The sequence below is a fragment of the Nomascus leucogenys genome, chromosome 24 (genome assembly GCF_006542625.1).
Source record: "Nomascus leucogenys isolate Asia chromosome 24, Asia_NLE_v1, whole genome shotgun sequence".
Lineage (NCBI taxonomy): Eukaryota > Metazoa > Chordata > Mammalia > Primates > Hylobatidae > Nomascus > Nomascus leucogenys.
In genome coordinates this window covers 28,002,166-28,021,035 of record NC_044404.1, presented here as the reverse complement: position 1 = coordinate 28,021,035, position 18,870 = coordinate 28,002,166, and the positions used below count along the sequence as shown (strand labels likewise).

Sequence of the window (18,870 nt, the reverse complement as noted above, 5' to 3'; positions counted from 1 at the left end):
CTTGGCTAACGTGGTGAAACCCTGTCTCTACTAAAAATAAATTAACTGGGCATGATGGCGTGCCCCTGTAATCCCAGCTACTTGGGAGGCTGAGGCAGGAGAGTTGCGTGAACCCAGGAGGCAGAGGTTGCAGTGAGCCGAGATCGCACCATTGCACTCCAGCCTAGGCAACAGAGTGAGACTCCATCTCAAAAATAAAAAGAGGTGTCATGAAGTTACTATTTGTCCCCTTTGTAATGAATAAGTATTTTATGGGGAGGTACTTTGAAACTCTGTAAATATCCTGTCCATATCAAAATTTTAGTTTATTTATTTGACAGTATGGACTTAGGGTTTTCTATTTTATTCAGTAAGTTGTAATTTTATGTTTATTTTGATGCTCAGATTGTCCTGTTTGGCCAGTGGATTACCTTTCAATCTAGCTCCTGTGTCTTTCATATGTCATTATTCTTTGATTAGTAGGCACTTTTGTGTTTTTCCTGACCCAGCCTAGAATTAACCATTTCACCAAGGAGTCCTGGTTCCTTTTGGCAAAGAATGATATATAGAAATCAAGATTTGAATGCTAGGTAGAGTCATTGCTGTTGGGATATCAAAGCTTACAGACCCTGGAGTCTGTGTGTTTGTGTGTGTACATGTATGTTTACACCCAACATCCATTTTCAGTCCAACCACACAGGATTTATTCTAATAGTTAGAAACCTGGTTCCCACTATCTTTTCTTTATTATTATTATTCTTTTTTTTTTTTTTTTTTTTTGTAAAGACAAGGTCTCACTATGTTGCCCAGGTTGGTCTCAAAGTCTTGGCCTCAAGTGATCCTCCCTTGGCCTCCCAAAGTACTGGGATTGATTATAGCATTACAGCCAGTGCACCCGGCGCTGGCTCCTACAGAATTTAATATCTACATTTACTTAATTGATCTTTCTGTATGCAACTAACTTCCCACTGCCACTCCTTACCTCTGAATGCTCTCCTCACCCTGCTGTACTCTGATACCAGCACCAAGATATGTCTATGCAAAAACCTTTCTCACCACACCTGGGCTCTGAACTCCCATGTCAGGCCACCCTTCCATGTGGGTGTGTTCCTCCACCCTCTCTGGCTTTCTGAGCCTGCCGTCTACCTGCTGGGGGCTCTTTTCACTGATCCTGGGCTCCAGCATCCCACACTGATCCTCCCTGCTGAGTAGGCCTCTTCCCTACCCTGCTCTGGCTCTGACATCCTCTGTCGAGCCACCTTCTTCCACGAACACCTTTCTCCTCTTACTCGGGCTCTAGCTCCACATACCAGGTCTCTTTTCATATTTTTTGGGCTCTGAACCTTGGGTTGGGCTGCTTTTTTACACTGGATGCCCTACTACTTGGACACCCTTCTCACCATACCAGGCTTCCATACCCCATGCTTGGCTGCCCTTTGTGAGAATTTCCTTGCTTGGGCTCTTGTACCCTGTGCCAGGCTACCTTCCCCTGTGGATACCCTTCGTACCTTGCTTGGTCTCAGACACCCTGTGTTGGACTCTACTTCCACACGGATGCTTTCCTCGTCCCTCTTGGGTCCTGACATCCTGCACTGGCTGCCCTCCCATGCTGACATTTTCTCCCTGCTTAGGTTCTGATGTTCCTGTGCCGGCCTCCCTGTCTATGGGGATGCCTTTCTGAACTTCATTGTACACCATGTTAGGCTGTCCTTCTCTGTGGATGCCCTTCTCACCCCATTTGGGCTCCAGCACCCTGTGACTAGCCACTACTCCCTGTGTGGTCACTGCCTTCCTTGTTCCAGGTGGGCTCTGAGGCTGTGCTCTGGGCCATGTGACTCCCACCCAGAGTAGACATCTGCTTTGCCTGACCCCACTTAATGGATTTGGATTTATTGCTTAGGAAGGGAAAGGGGAGATAAAAAGCTTGAAGAGTACTTTTTTTCTTTTCAATTTTTAAAATTGTAAAATACACATAACATAAAATTTACCATCTTAACCAGTTCTTTTTTTTTTTTTTTTTGAGACGGAGTCTTCCTCTGTCACCCAGGCTAGAGTGTAGTGGCGTGATCTCGGCTTACTGCAACCTCCGCCACCTGGATTCAAGCAATTCTCCTGTCTCAGCCTCCTGAGTAGCTGGGACTACAGGTGCACGCCACCACGTCCGGCTAATTTTTGTGTTTTTAGTCAAGATGGGGTTTCACCATGTTGGTCAGGCTGGTCTCAAACGCCTGACCTCAGGTGATCCACCTGCCTCAGCCTCCCAAAGTGCTGGGATTACAGGTGTGAGCCACTGTGTCCAGCCAGTTCATTGGTTTTAAATACACTCATAGTGTTGTCCAACCATTACTATTATCCATCCTCATAACTCTTTTCATCTTGTAAAGCTGAAACTGTGTACCCATTAAACAATAATTCCCCATTCCTCCCTCCCCAGCCCCTGGTAACCACCATTCTACTTTTTGTCTCTATGACTTTGACCAAGTACCTCATATAAAAGGAATCGTAGTGTTTGCTTTTTTGTGACTGGCTTATTTCATCTAGTACAATGTCTTGGGTTCTTCAATGTTGTAGCATATTGTAGAATTTCCTTCTTTTTAAGGCTGAATGGTAATCTGTTGTACGGATATACCACATTTTGCTTATTCATTCGTCCATTGATGGACATGGGTTGTTCTACATCTTAGCTATTGAGAAAAGTGTTGCTATAAACATGGATGTACAAATATTGAAGAGTACTTTTGATATGATTTTGGGGAGGGCCTAGGGGAAGATGATTTGCTGGAGAGATGATAAAGAATTTATGGTATGTTCTTTCTATCTAGCCATACTTTAAAATCGAGCACAGTACCATGAAAGGGAACATATGACCATATATTTTTCATTAAGGTAATTAGTGTTTCCTGTGGGGACCTGATGGATGAGAAGGGACAGATTGTTGGGGATCAGTATGAAGGCTAGGATTTTAGTGCCCTGTTAGTTAATGTAGTTCTGAAAGTGGAACTCATTGCCCTGTAGCCTTTGTTCTCACTATAGGAAATATGTTTAGATGTGTGACGATATAGGGAGTTTGTATACTGTGAAAGCTGCAAGATTGTGTTTGAGTGGGCAGGACTCCATGACCGACCCTCCCTCCCTCCCTCCCTCCCTTCCTTCCTTCCTTCTTCATTTCTTCCTTTCTTTCTTTCTTTTTTCCCTTTTTTGAGACAGAGTTTCCCTTTTGTCGCCCAGGCTGGACTGCAGTGGCACAATCTCGGCTCACTGCAACCTCCTCCTCCCGGGTTCAAGCAATTCTTCTGCCTCAGCCTCCCGAGTAGCTGGGACTACAGGCACCCGCCACCACGCCCGGCTAATTTTTTGTATTTTTCGTAGAGACGGGATTTCACCGTGTTAGCCAGGATGGTCTCGATTTCCTGACCTCGTGATCTGCCCGCCTCAGCCTCCCAAACCACTGGGATTACAGGCATGAGCCACCGTGCCCAGCCTGGATTCCTTTTTCAAGCAGAAGATTCTAAAGGAGATTGCTGTTATATTTTGAGTTCAGGAACTTACCTGAATGCAACAGTTAAGCATTTTTGTTTCTGTGTGATGATTAATTAGCTCCCTGAGGTTCAAGACTGTGGGTCTCTCCCTCCATATCCTAAAAGCCTGAGACACAACAGAGGTTCAGAAAAACCTTCCAAGTATCTGAACAGACCTGTGTGCTTGGAGCCATGTTGGTAATAAGGCATTTATCATTTTTGTTAGAATTACTTGTTACTTGTCTCTCCCTTATCTACTGTGAGAACAGTAATTCTTAAATTCTGTGAGGACAGTAGAGCTATGGTTAGAATGTATCCCCCAAATTCATGTGTTAGAAATTTAATCCCAATGCAACAGCTTTGCAGGGTAGGGCCTAATAAGAGGTGATTAGGTCTCTGCCCTCACAAATGGATTAATGTCCTCATCTTGGGAGTGGATTAGTTATCTCAAGAATGGACTTGTTATATACATGAGTTTAGCCCCCTCTTGCCCTTACCTGATGACGGCCACTCAACCTTGAACTTACCACCCTACAGAAATATGAGAAATACATTTCTTTTCTTTATAAACTGCCCAGTCTATGGTATTCTGTTCTGGCAACACAAAACAGACTAAGAAAAGTAGTGAGCACAGTATCTAGCTATCTTAGAAAAGTTTTGTGCTCTAAAAGTTGGTACTGAACGTATAAAGCTGGCTTCAAAGAGGACCGGCCGCAGGTAAAAGTCCATTGTCTTCATCGTGCCACATGTGGCACCTCCAGCTCTTAAAGACAAAAGAAGAGTTGGATTGGCTTTGAAGGCACTCAGTGAATATTCGTTCTGATATAAGTCTTGGAAAAATAACTTTTGGAGTGTGTGTTTGTATGTGTATGTAGGTATATATACTCTGTTCCTTTTTGCCCAATCATGTGGTGAAAGTAAGCTCCAGATGTTGTTAACACTAATGCCTAAATACTTCAGCTTGCATCCCCTCGAAACAAGAACACTTCCATGTAACCGCAACACCACTATCAGCCACTGGAAAATAACACTAAGAATAGAAAGGCCGGGCACAGTGGCTCACGCCTGTAATCCTAGCACTTTGGGAGGCTGAGGTGAGCAGATTGCCTGAGTTCAGGAGTTTGAGACCAGCCTGGCCAACATGGTGAAACCCCATCTCTACTAAAATACAAAAAATGAGCTGGGTGTGGTAGCACGCACCTGAAGTCCCAGCTATTCAGGAGGCTGAGGCTGGAGAATTGCTTGAACGCAGGAGGCGGAGGTTGAAGTGAGCCGAGATTGCTCCACTGCACTTGATAGAACAAGACTCTGCCTCAAAAACGAAAAAAGAATAGAAATCGTCTGACCTTCACAAAAAAAGCCTTTAATAAAATTAGAGCTTAAGAAACTTTAGCCATACGAAAACCACATCAAGTAACTTTATCCAGCATACAGTCCACATGCAAATGGGCCCAGCTGTCCCCAAAATCTCCTTTATAGCTCTTTTAGTTTTATTTATTTATTTATCGAGACGGAGTCTCGCTCCGTTGCCCAGGCTGGAGTGCAGTGGCACGATCTCAGCTCACTGCAACCACCGCCTCCTGGGTTCATGCCGTTCTCCTGCCTCAGCCTCCTGAGTAGCTGGGACTACAGGCGCCCGCCACCACGCCTGGCTAATTTTTTTGTATTTTTAGTAGAGATGGGGTTTTACCATGTTAGCCAGGATTGTCTTGATCTCCTGACCTAGTGATCTGCCTGCCTCCGCCTCCCAAAGTGCTGGGATTACAGGCGTGAGCCACCGCACACGGCCAATTTTAGGTTTTTTTGTTTTTTTTTTAACTCAAGAACCACTATAACCATTTTACTGTCTGTATATATCCCATAACATCATGTTGTAATCCCCAAGTACACACAGCAAAATTTATTTTTTTATTTTTTATTTTGAGACGGATTCTTGCTCTGTCACCCAGGCTGGAGTGCAGTGGCGTGATCTCGGCTCACTGCAACCTCCGCCTCCCGGGTTCATGCCATTCTCCTGCCTCAGCCTCTCCAAGTAGCTGGGACTACAGGCGCCCGCCACCACGCCCGGCTAATTTTTTGTATTTTTAGTAGAGACGGGGTTTCACCGTGGTCTCGATCTCCTGACCTCATGATCCACCCGCCTCGGCCTCCCAAAGTGCTGGGATTACAAGCGTGAGCCACCGTGCCTGGCCAGCAAAATTTATTTTTAAAAAAGAAATCAATCAGGGTTTATGAATTACATTTGGCATGATTAGTTGTAAGCTATAACCTTATCAGAGGCTTTTTTGTGAGGGTGGGACAATTTCTGTTCTTTCTCATTTATTTATTTTGGGCGCCTTCTGGGATTTGCTGGACTTTGATTTGCCCCTAGAGATTCCTTTTCCTCAGAACCAGTGGTTTTCCTATGAATATTTTTGTATGAACAGTTACAGCCCCTCGTCTGTAAATCTTATGTGACTTCGCTCTTCTATTGAGTGACTTTCCCACATTCCTTTCTCCCTTGGGAAGTTATGAGAGTGGGGCACACTGAGTTGAAAATTCTCATTTTCACGCGCCACCACGCCCGGCTAGTTTTGTATTTTTAGTAGAGACGGGGTTTCTCCATGTTGGCCAGGCTGGTCTTGAACTCCTAGCCTCAAGTGATCTCCCTGCCTTGGCCTCCCAAAGTACTGGGATTACAGGCGTGAGCCACTGCGCCCGGCCAGGGAGACCCCATCTCTAAAAAAATTTTAAAAAGTCACCAGGCATGGTTGTGTGCTCCACGCACTTAAAATCGTAATTGCTCAAGAGGCTGAGACCAGAGGACCACTTGAGCCCCAGAGCTCCAGGCTGCAGTGACCTGCAGCTACTGCTCTCCAGCCTGGGCAACAAAGTGAGACACTATCTCAAAAAAAAAAAAAAATTGTTTGTTTAAAGAAGTGTCGCTTAAGGCTGGGCGCGGTGGCTCACGCCTGTAATCCCAGCACTTTGGGAAGCTGAGGCGGGCGGAGCACCTGAAGTCGGGAGTTCGAGACCAGTCTGACCAACATGGAGAAACCGTGTCTCTACTAAAAATACAAAATTAGCCAGGTGTGGTGGCACGTGCCTGTAATCCCAGTTACTCGGGAGGCTGAGGCAGGAAAATCGCTTGAACCGCAGAGGTGGAGGTTGCAGTGAGCGGAGATCTCGCCATTGCACTCCAGCCTGGGCAATAAGAGCGAGACTCCGTCTCAAAAACAAACAAACAAACAAACAAACAAAAAAATAGAGTTGTTCCTGCCCTTGGCCCTACCCCTGCTCTACGGGGTTGGAATCAGACTTTCCTAGAGTGGGCCGGCCATCACTCACAGGTTTCCACAGGTGATTCTAATATTCACTCTGATTGAGAACCCCTGGGCCTTGTAAATTATAAAGTGTCCATTGGGCTGTTTTCTTCTTTTATGAGTTACTATGGTTTCTCGACATTTGCAAAAATAAAGGGAGGGGGAGTTAAACTCTTAATGAATGAAGGAGAAATGCAAAATTTTCTCATGTAAAAACGTCTCTGGGTGTAAAATAAATGATTATTTTTATGATGAAGAGAAAATAAGCATTATGTTAATTGAGTACCATAAGACAATATAATTGTTATTCTGTTGATCATTCATAGTTCTTTAGCAATTTCTAGAACTGTGTGCCAGCCTGTGTTCTAGAACATGAGGTACTATTCTAGATGCTGATTATAATATATATAATTACTGAGCAACTCTTAAATATACATGTAATTTATTTTCATCTTTTTTATGGTTTTGACTTTGATACTTCCAGGTTCTTCAGATAGATCCTGAAGTTACAGATGAAGAAATAAAAAAGAGGTTTCGGCAGGTACAGTACTATTTCCCTGTTTGAACTTTTTGAAAATGTATGAAGCACATGATTGTTTTACCACTTGCTATTATTGACTTGATATAGCAAGTTGGGCCAAAATTTAACTTTTTTTTTTTAAGGCTGTGTAACCGTTTTGTAAAAAAAAAGCTCATAATAATATATAAAATCTTAAATAATTTAATGACCATAGCTTACCTATGAATAGAATGGATTCATGCCCAGATAATTTTTGTATTTTTTGTAGAGACAGAGTTTCGCCATGTTGCCTGGGCTGGTCTCAATTCTGGGCTCAAGCGATCTGCTAGCCTCGGCCTCTCAAAGTGCCGTGATTACAGGCATGAGCCACCGCGCCTGGCTGCCTTTTTTTCTGAGTTGAATAATCATAGTCCCTATAATTTGCCTTTGCAAATTGGATTTTCTATATATTCCATGTCTTTTAAAACAACTTCCCTTAGCTTCTTTATATTCTTATGTACTTCATATTTTAATAGGGTCTGACCAGTGCTGAATGTAATTTTCAGCTTCTGCATGAGATACTTGTTAATATCCAGTGGTGTGCTTGTTTCTGCAGTACAGTAATTTTCCCCATATTGCTGACTCATAGTCATTTTCTGATCTGCAGTTAAGCCAAGATGTTTTTTATCTTGGTCTACGTAATCATATCCCATTATATCACTTTATAGCTTTTTTTTCCTTCCTAAGCTCTACTCTATACTCATATTTAGCTTTTTTCCTTTTTCTAAAATTTCAAATTTTCTAATACGCATTACTAATCATTCCCATATTAATAAGCATTTAAGTTCATAGTCAAGACAACTTTTTATGTAGCTACATAAATAATAAGAGTTAAGAATTGTTAATAAATCATTAATATGGACTGACAGTTAAGAGTGTGCATATTGGAGCTGTATAACTAGTTTAAATCTTGACTATACCACTTAACAAGCAGTGTAAACTTGAGAAAGTTACATTTAACCTTTCCGTGTCTGTTACCCCGTTTGTAAAATGTAATAATGGTGTCTATCCCATGAGTTTGTTGTAAGAATTTAAATGATGTCTTACACAGAAGGCATTTAGAGTAAGTCTTGGCACATAATGTATCCTCACTATGTGCTAACTATTGTCAGCGTGTGTTAGTCTGCTAATTTCTTTACTTGCATTGTTTGTTTCATTCTTATATCAGCCCAATTAGATGTAGGTACATAGTATTATCTCATTTACAGAGCAGGAAGCTGAGGTAGAGATAGGTTAAGTGATTTGCTCGAGGTCTCATAGCTAGTAGGTGAGTGAAGTTGGAATTAGAACGTAGCATAATGGTTCTAGTAATGCTGAAGGCAGCGTTAGATTCCCATTTGTTCTCATTCCCCGACATAGTTCCCTGGGTTCCAACTAGTTGGTTTCTGTCAATGACAGTACGTCATGGTTTTTAACTGTGAGTATCTGAATTACCTATGAAAGTTCTTTTTTTTAGCTGGTTTATTATAAAAATTTTATATAGAAGAAAGAATGGACAAGCACAGTGGCTCATGCCTGTAATCCTAGCATTTTGGGACATTGAGGTGGGCAGATTGCTTGAGCTCAGGAGTTCGTGACCAGCCTGGGCAACATGGTGAAACCCCGTCTCTACAAAAAACGAGGAACAACAACAACAACAAAAGCCAAAAATTAGCCGTGCCTATAGTCCCAGCTACTCGGAAGGCTGAGGTGGGAGGATCACTTGAGTCCAGGAGATTGAGGCTGCAGTGAGCTGGGATAGCACCATTGCACTCCAGCCTGGATGATAGAGCAAGACTCTGTCTTAAAAAAAAAAAAAAAAAAAAGAATAGAACAATGAGTATTCATGTATCCACCATCTATATTGAACAGTTAATTTCATATATATATATATATTATATATATATATTTATTTATTGAGATGGAGTCCGGCTCTGTCACCCAGGTTGCAGTACAGTGTTGCGATCTCGGCTCACTGCAGCCTCCACCTCCTGAGTTCAAGTGATTCTCTTGCCTCAGCCTCCCGAGTAGCTGGTATTATAGATGTGTGCCACTGTGCCTGCCACATTTTTGTATTTTTAGTAGAGACGGGGTTTCACCATGTTGGCCGGGCTGGTCTCGAACTCCTGACCTCAAGTGATCTGCCAGCCTCAGCCTTCCAAAGTGCTGGGATTACAGGCAGGAGCCACTGCTCCTGGCAGACATTGACTATATATTTAACTATATATTTTTGGCTGAATCATTGTAAATTGCAACAAACCATGATGCTTTACCCTTGAATACTTCAGCTTGTACGCTTCCCAAATAAAGGACATTTTCTTGCATAATCACTTAAACCACCTAACAAAATAAGGGCTAATTCCCTGCGATCATCTGAAACCCAGTCTAGTAGAGGGTTACAAAATGCAAATGCCAAAGACTGACTCGGAAGGTCTGAGGGTGGAAATTAGAACGCGGTCTTTTTCAGAAGCCTCACAGGCAGAATGAGAAACTGCTTTAGAGTCGAAGTTCTTTTAGGAGAGAGATGATGTCTCATACCTGCCTTAGCCACCTTAGTGCTCAGTACAGGTTGAGTATCCCTTATCTGAAATGCTTGAGACTAGAAGTATTTCAGATTTCAGATTTTTTCAGATTTTGGAATATTCCCAGAATGCATAATGGTCGAGCATCCCTAATCCGAAAATTCAAAATGTTCCAATGAGCGTTTCCTTTGAGCATCATGTCAGCACTCAGAAAGTTTCAGATTTTGGAGCCTTTTGGATTTTGGGTGCTCAGCCTGCATAAGGAACATAATAGGAACTTGACACTTTTCAGTCTCCCTCCTCCCCCAAATTATTACAACATCTTCATAGTGCTAGGCTTCCATTTGTTTTTGGTTTTGTTTTTGTTTTTTCCTGGAGACAGGGTCTCACTTTGTTGCCCAGGCTGGAGTGCGGTGGCACAATCTCAACCTCCCAGGCTCAAGTGATTCTCCCACGTTAGCTTCCTAAATAGCTTGGACCACAGGCGACCACCACCACGTCTGGGTAATTAAATATTTTTTTTTTGTAGAGACAGGGTCTTGCTATGTTGCTCAGGCTGGTCTCGAAGTCCTGGGCTTAAGTAATCCTCTCACCTCAGCCTCCCAAAGTGGTGGGATGACAGGCGTGAGGCTCTGTGCCTGGCACGTTTGTTCTCAGCTTTGTGATTAAAACCTGAAATGTTTCCTAGTTCTGCCTTTACCTTTTGGTGCTTGAATTTTGTTAAAGATCAATGTTTCTGGGCATTTAAAGAGATTTGTTAATTTTTTAAATGCTTTTTGCTAAGAGTCTCTTTTTGCCGTAGGACCTGTGAGCTTTTGGTTGTAACGAGACAGGGTAGGCTGGAAGTGAGTAAATGTTTCTCTTATTGACAACCCCAAATTTTCTCTTATTGTAGTTATCCATCTTGGTGCATCCTGACAAAAATCAAGATGATGCTGACAGAGCACAAAAGGCTTTTGAAGGTATTTGTAAATTTACCTGCTTCTGAGTATTAGATTGTGAATGGCAGGGCCTAACTGTTCCTTGTCCTAGATCAAGCAAAGACTGTTACAGTTTTGTTTTCTGGTCACCAAGAAGCTGTGGTTTTCAGTAGAGCAGTTGCCATTTCAAAGCAGAATGTTGTCGTTTACGAAGTAGACCTTAACTTTGCTTTGTTAAAACTTTTATATGCCAACAAAGACTGTTATTGCATAGGATCATTTTTTTCTTTGAACATAAAGAACTTTATCACTGAATTAAATCCAGATGTGGTGTATTTAGCCTTGAGTATATATTTAATTTTTTCCAAGGCTCTCAAGGAAAGTCATTGCTATAGTTGAATGTTTTTTTTTTAATTAGTTTAATGACAGTAAATAATTAAAGTAGGGAATGCTTTAGACAGCACAAGTCCATTTACACTGCCTGAGTATAGTTCAGACTTTCAGAGGGTGTTTGCAGAAACAGTTAATTTCAATGTTTTGCATTAGCTGTGGACAAAGCTTACAAGTTGCTACTGGATCAGGAGCAAAAGAAGAGGGCCCTGGATGTAATTCAGGCAGGAAAAGAATACGTGGAACACACTGTAAGTATTTATAGTGCTGCTGTGTTTACAGGAAGTATCAGCAAGCCTTGGGCACCTTGTAGGAGGGTACCTATTAACATAGTAACGCCTACTGGCACAACCTGTGGCTACTTATGTGCTCTCCACCACTTTGCTGTGGTGGTCATGAATAGTGTGTGCCTGAAGCAGTAATTCACCCCTGAGAGAAGAACTCAGATGGGGAGTAGCTGGTACACTGCTCCTACCTCTTTCCCTACCAGTCCTGTGTTGGGGAGAAAGGGTTGTTCTCTCCCTCTCATCACGTATTGCCACTTACCCCATTCTTAGAGTGGAAACGTGGAGCAGCCTGTGACTCTTGACTCTTGATTTTTATTCTTGTCCCTGTGAAGGGTTTGGACCAAGGCTTGGCAAAGGCTAGCAAGAGGATAGGTGTAAACTTTTTTTAAAACAGGAGGAGATTTATGTCCATCTTAATCACAGAGTTGGGAAGAACTCAGTTGAAGGAAATTGAGTTGTAGCTGGTGTTATTTTTGTTTGCTCTTGAGGGCATAGATAGCCTCCCATGTGGTGGGAAATGGCAGTATGGCTTTCCTGAGGTAAGAAAGGTCTTTTAACTTTTTACTTGCTGGGGCAAGAATCTTGAGGCCATTTGTAAGAGCTGTTTCAGTTGTGATTGGATGTGACATTTCACGTGAAGAGCTTTGAAATCTGAGACAGAACTTTATAACCATAATAATGAATCCGGTTTCGGTGAGGAAAACGGATAAGAAGAGACAAAGGGCCCGTGACTGTGTCCTGCGGGTCGTGTGTTGGAAACGGCACTTGTAGGCCCTCTCCTGGCAGAAATAGGGAAAGTGCCTGACAGTTTCTCCTTAAATCATTGTGGCTTCCTATGTCTTTCACCTGTAAGAAAGTCATCCTTAGGCTTCCTGACCACAGGGTGGCAGTAGGGCCTTTCTGAGCTTAGAGGGTACTTGGCCTTTGCTGGTATAATAGACTGGTTAGTTCATGGAGTAATGTCATTCTTGTATGAATGGGTATATTTAATTTTTTTTTTTTTAAATCTCAGTAGTGGCCAGAGTGATAAAAGTATCAGTTAATATGATATGTGGTTTAAGGAGGTTCCATGGTGAAAATGATCAAGAATGCAATTATAGAAATGCCAGAAAAACTACTTGGACATAATGCCACAAATTCTGTAGCTTCTTCTAAAACTTGACAAGTATATTTGCTTTGCTCTAAACACATAACCACAAGCCAAGAAGGGTAAATGAGTAGTCTGTTTCAAAAGACTTTTTGGATCTGATGAGTTGGGGACAACCTCTCGTTGGTCCCCTTTCATCTTTCATTCTTCCTGGTAGATTGGATTTTAGATGAGATTAGAAAAAGGACTTGTGGTTCCTAATTTTCCTTGATTCCGTTGTTCTTTTGAGGAGGGAGGGGAGGGGCTCTTTTTTTTTTTTTAATGGAAACTTTTTGCTGTACCCGTGCCTACAAAAAGTTAAATATATTGTGTGTGTACAGCCCAGTGGATATTCTCAAAGCACAGATGCTTGTCTTTTGATGAAAAAAAATTCTTTTTAGGTGAAAGAGCGAAAAAAACAATTAAAGAAGGAAGGAAAACCTACAATTGTGGAGGAGGATGATCCTGAGCTGGTGAGTTAAATACAGGAGAAGCCACTGTATCTTGTGTGATTGAGTCTACGAATTGGTGGGTTACAGAGACAGAAGCCAAAAGAAGGATGAATATATGCTATTTCACATTCATTTATTTATTTATTATTTTTGAGACTGAGTTTCACTCTTGTTGCCCAGGCTGGAGGGCAGTGGCGCGATCTCGGCTCACTGCAACCTCTGCCTCTTGGGTTCAAGCGATTCTTCTGCCTCAGCCTCCCAAGCTGGGATTACCGGCATGTACCACCATGCCCGGTTAATTTTGTATTTTTAGTAGAGACGGGGTTTCTCCATGTTTGGCAGTCTGGTCTCGAACTCCCGACCTCAGATGATCCCCCTGTCTCGGCCTCCCAAAGTCCTGGGATTGCAGGCTACAGGCATGAGCCACCCCGCCCGGCCTCCGGCTAATTTTTTTGTATTTTTACTAGAGACGGGGTTTCATCATGTTGACTAGGCTGGTCTTGAACTTCTGACCTCAGGTGATCCACCGCCTAGGCCTCCCAATGTGTTGGGATTACAGGCATGAGCCACCATGCGTGGCCTAATTTTTATTTAAAAAAAAAAAACATTTTATTTAGCTGGGCGCAGTGGCTCACGCCTGTAATCCCAGAAATTTGGGAGGCCAAGGCGGGCGGATCATGAGATCAGGAGTTCAAGACCATCCGGGCCAACATGGTGAAACCCCGTCTCTACTAAAAATACAGAAATTATCTGGGCGTGGTGGCGCGTGCCTGTAATCCCAGCCACTCGGGAGGCTGAGGCAGGAGAATCGCTTGAACACGGGAGGTGGAGGTTGCAGTGAGCCAAGATTGCGCCATTGTACCTCAGCCTGGTGACATAGCAAGACTCCGTCTCAAAACAACAACGACAAACATTTTATTTGAACTTAAAACATATAAATATACATTTATTTATGTATTTGTTTGAGACAGGGTCTTACTCTGTTGCCCAGGCTAGAGAGCAGTGGTGTGATCTCAGCTCACTGCAACCTCTGCCTCCCAGGTTCAAGTGATTCTCCTGCCTTAGCCTCCTGAGTAGCTGGGATTACAGATGCCCGCCATCAAGCCTGGCTAATTTTTGTATTTTTAGTAGAGACAGGATGTCATCATGTTGGTCAGGCTGATCTCAAACTCCTGACCTCAAGTGATCCGCCCGCCTCGGCCTCCCGAAGTGCTGGGATTACAGGTGTGGACCACCGCACCTGGCCCAACTTTTTTCAGTTGTTTTTTTTTTTTTTCCTGATTATAAAAGAACACATGCTAATGATAGAAAATTTGGAAAAAGCAGAGAGATATAAAAAATATAAAATCCCAGTGTCTCTCTATCCCGTGTTTGGAGCTTTTAAAGATACTGAACTATTCATTACAGACTCCTTTATCCCTTTGATGTTTGTCTTTATTAGGGACTGGGGTTGAAGCATTGCTTTTAGTGAGCAGTGTCTAGCAGGTAACAGGATAAAAGAGAAGTCACAGAGATTGAGGGACTTCTTTATTTTCCTTTCTCTCCATATATCACTCTTTGCTCCAGTGTCTGATTTTAGAATTTAAGCACTATTAAATATGCATGACAGATTGCTTTTGTACTTCCATGTCTATTTAAAATACTTTATATCTGGAGAAAAATATTTAAAGGTAGGATAACATAAGCTGTGTTCTTAAGAACTCTTGAAAATAAGGAATTAAAAACTGGTAGGGAAGGCATTGTGATTTCATTAAGTTAGTGTGACAGGGGCTGGGTCACTTACCTTCACTTATTTTTTTGTAATTCTTTTTAGAGATAGGGTTTCCCTTTGTCACCTCGGCTGGAATATAGTGGCATGATCTTAACTCACTGCAGCCTTGACCTCCTGGGCTCAAGTGATCTTCCCACCTTAGTGGATATTATACATTCTAATAATAACCTCTGGTGGCTCTTACCTACAATCCAAGTGCTTTGGGGGCTGAAGTGGGAGGATCTTTTCAGCTTAGGAGTTGAGGCTGCAGTGAGCTATGATCACACCACTGCACTCTAGCCTGGGTGACAGATTGAGACCCTGTTTCAAAAACAATAATAATAAATAATAATAGCTTCTGTTCCTATCATTGTAAGACTATCATATAGTATACTCTTTTAGAAAAGAGATAGAGTCTTGCTCTGTTGTCCAGGCTGGAGTGTAGTGGCATAGTCATGGCTCACTGCAGCCTTGACCTCCTGGGCTCAAGCAGTCCTCCCACCTCAGCCTCCTGAGTAGCTGGGGCTACAAGTGTGCGCCACCACACCTGGTTAATGTTTTATTCTTACTATTTTGTAGAGATGGGATCTCACTATGTTGCTCAGGGTGGTCTCAAACTCCAGGGCTTAAGTGATCCTCCTGTCTCAGCCTCTTGAAACGCTGGATCTACAGGTGTGCACCACCATGCCCTGCTAATTTTTGTTTGTTTGTTTTTGAGACGGAGTTTCCCTCTTGTTGCCCAGGCTGGAGTGTAATGGCATGATCTCGGCTCCCTGCAACCTCAGTCTCCTGGGTTCAAGTGATTCTCCTGCCTCAGCCTCCCGAGTAGCTGGGATTACAGTCACGCACCACCATGCCTGGCTAATTTTTGTATTTTTAATAGAGACGGAGTTTCACCATGTTGGCCAGGCTGGTCTTGAACTCCTGACCTCAGGTGATCTGCCCACCTTGGCCTTCCAAAGTGCTGGGATTACAGGTGTGAGCTACCGCGCCTGGCCTGCACACTAGTTTAAAAAAATTTTTTTTTGTAGCAGTAGTTTCACTATGTTGCCAGGCCAGTCAAGCTCTTAGCCTCAAACGATTCTCCTGCCTTGGCCTCCCAAAGTGTTGGAATTACAGATGTGAGCCACTGTGCACAGCCCGTGCCAGGTTTTAATCTGCTTTATCTTGGGCTCCAAGTGAAAGTATGTGGTTCAAGTTGCTGGTAAAAATATTTACTCTGATTTTCTTTTGTTCTTGATTTTCTTGTAGTTCAAACAAGCTGTATATAAACAGACAATGAAACTCTTTGCTGAGCTGGAAATTAAAAGGAAAGAGAGAGAAGCCAAAGAGATGCATGAAAGGTACATATCAGTATATTCATTTAAACCATATTTAAATACCTAGATTAACTAACATTGGTCTTTGGTGATTTTCCTAATGAGGGAATTATATAGTATACCATTTAAGAGACTATAGAAATAGTTACCTAAAAACAGTCAAGCTTTTGAATCACCAGGGTAAGAAGTTTTTTTCTTTGACTTTTGAGAATTATTGAATAGCTCTGTCCTTAGAGAGTGTATTTTTTATTTATTTTTTTGAGACAGAGTCTTCCTCTGTGGCCAGGCTGGAATGCAGTGGCGCGATCTTGGCTCACTGCAACCTCCACCTCCCAGGTTCTAGCAGTTCCCCTGCCTCAGCCTCCTGAGTAGCTGGGACTACAGGTGTACACCACCATGCCCGGCTAATTTTTTGTATTTTAGTAGAGACAGGGTTTCACCATGTTGGCCAGGATGGTCTCGATCTCCTGACCTCGTGATCCGCCTGCCTTGGCCTCCCAAAGTGTTAGGATTACAGACATGAGCCACCGTGCACTGCCAGGGAGTTTATTTATAATCAAGAGCCTTGTGTGTGTTCTTCCTGACGTCCTGGAGTGAAATAAGCAGTTATTAAGGCCATTGTTACTGAGGCCAGAACCTTTTGTGGGTGGGACTAGTGGCTACAGCTTTGGTGAGTGTATAGTACTGTAGTGTCATCAGTAACAAAATGTTTAATGTTCTAAAATATGATTTCTCTTGAACATCAGAAATGTTAGAATTTCGCTTTTGTTGCCCAGGCTGGAGTGCAATGGCGCTATCTTGGCTCACTGCAACCTCCACCTCCCCGGGTTCAGGTGGTTCTCCTGCCTGAATTCTCCTGCCCGGCTAATTTTTGCATTTTTAGTAGAGATGGGGTTTCGCCATGTTGGTCAGGCTGGTCTCGAACTCCTGACCTCATGTGATCCACCTGACCCAGCCTCCCAAAGTGCTGGGGTTACAGGCATGAGCCACTACATCCGGCTGAGTTTTGTTTCTGTATGTATTTTATATTGTTGCTTGGTATGTACCAGTAACTAAAATTTGCTAGTTGAGGTTGTGTGAAATATCTTTGTTTTCAGATGGGGTTTTGTCCAGAGATCTTAAGAACTTTGGCTTTATAATGGTCATTCTGCTGAAATAAGGTGGCCTGTGTTCTCGACATAGCTTTGTCACCGAAAGAGCCCAAAACCTCAAATTGCTCTTGGCCAGGCTTTAGTTACTTTATCTGTGTAACAGGGATATTTATATCTTTCCCCACAGCCATGCCCACAGTCAGATCTGTGTGTTTTAGAATGAGACATTCATGAAAATGCTGTGAGCCCTTTCCAGACAGCCATCTTTGTAGACTGCTAGGGAATCGATTTACTATATATGCTTGCTTCTGTGGGGAGATGCTGCCTTGTATGGTTAATTCAGTCTGTAAGTATCATATAAATACTACGATCTGGTTTTCCTCTTAGGAAACGACAAAGGGAAGAAGAGATTGAAGCTCAAGAAAAAGCCAAACGGGAAAGAGAGTGGCAGAAAAACTTTGAGGTAAATTTCCAAGGTGGCCAGCGATTCTAATTCCAGAATAAGGCAGCTTGGTTCCTGTGGTGCTCCCAGGACTGAGTGGGGCAGTCAGAGGGGAGTGGGATATGTGGGGAAGAGTGGGAGCGGTGAAGAATGAGGCTGGTCCTGGCTCGGCCTCCTGTAAGCTCTGTAGCCTTGGCAAGAACAATGAGGATCCCTGAATGGCTTTTTAAAAAATTATTTTTTAAAATTATTGTTTAATTTCTTTTCACAGCACACTAACAGTTTCACCTTGAATGAGTTTTTAGATTGTAGTAGGCACAGCTGCCTGGTGGGCTCAAGAAAAATGGATTGCACTTTTAATTTAGGGGGTAAACATAGAGTATTGCCCTCCATAGAGATCTGTTAGTGAATGCTGAAGTTCTTGTGTCCCCAGTGTCCTGCCTGCAGAGTTAGAACTTGTGAACTTGACTCTTCTTTGACACCCTGGTTATATGCTTCAGGTGGTTGGGCCAGAAGGATTGTGGCAACATTCGGCCTTGTCTTCTGTAGGATTTAGGACTCATGGTTAGGGGCTGGCTAATCAGAGTTGATGACTGTGTTTCTGTTCCACTTCATGTATGGAAAGAGAAAAAATGATAATGAGGTAGAGGTCCTAGTGGCCACCCCTACACAACTGGCTAGGCGTTGTACTGGCTCTGGAGCAGCCATCCAAGTTTGGGGGGCAGCAGAAAGGTGTGGTGGAAAGAGTAGCTGTACTGCTAGCTAGCTGTATGGCTCTTAGAAAGTCATTTAACCTTTTTGAGCCTCAGTGTTATTTGTGAAGCACTGGTAGCAGTACACACCGTAGTCGGCTTTTGGTGAAGATTAGAAATATCATATGCTGGCTGGGCGCGGTGGCTCAAGCCTGTAATCCCAGCACTTTAGGAGGCCAAGGCGGGCAGATCATGAGGTCAGGAGATCGAAACCATCCTGGCTAACATGGTGAAACCTCATCTCTACTAAAAAAAAATACAAAAAATTAGCCAGGTGTGGTGGCTGGCGCCTGTAGTCTCAGCTACTCAGGAGGCTGAGGCAGGAGAATGGCGTGAACCCAGGAGGCGGAGCTTGCAGTGAGCCGAGATTGTGCCACTGCACTCCAGCCTGGGCGACAGAGCTGTCTTAAAAGAAAAAAAAGGCTGGGTGCGGTGGCTCATGCCTGTAATCCCAGCACTTTGGGAGGCCAAGGCAGGCGGAT

General features: G+C 43.1%; 1 protein-coding gene across 1 annotated transcript in view; it reads left to right on the top strand.

Moving 5' to 3' along the window:
• DNAJC8 (DnaJ heat shock protein family (Hsp40) member C8) overlaps window positions 1–18,870 on the top strand; it is a 30,438-nt gene that overhangs the window by 9,618 nt on the left and 1,950 nt on the right. Inside the window, exons 3-8 of the mRNA XM_030805889.1 lie at window positions 7,284–7,340; window positions 10,755–10,821; window positions 11,326–11,420; window positions 12,984–13,055; window positions 16,036–16,127; window positions 17,582–17,657. Of these exons, the coding sequence (XP_030661749.1) occupies window positions 7,284–7,340; window positions 10,755–10,821; window positions 11,326–11,420; window positions 12,984–13,055; window positions 16,036–16,127; window positions 17,582–17,657 (459 nt within the window). The remainder of the gene's footprint in view (window positions 1–7,283; window positions 7,341–10,754; window positions 10,822–11,325; window positions 11,421–12,983; window positions 13,056–16,035; window positions 16,128–17,581; window positions 17,658–18,870) is intronic.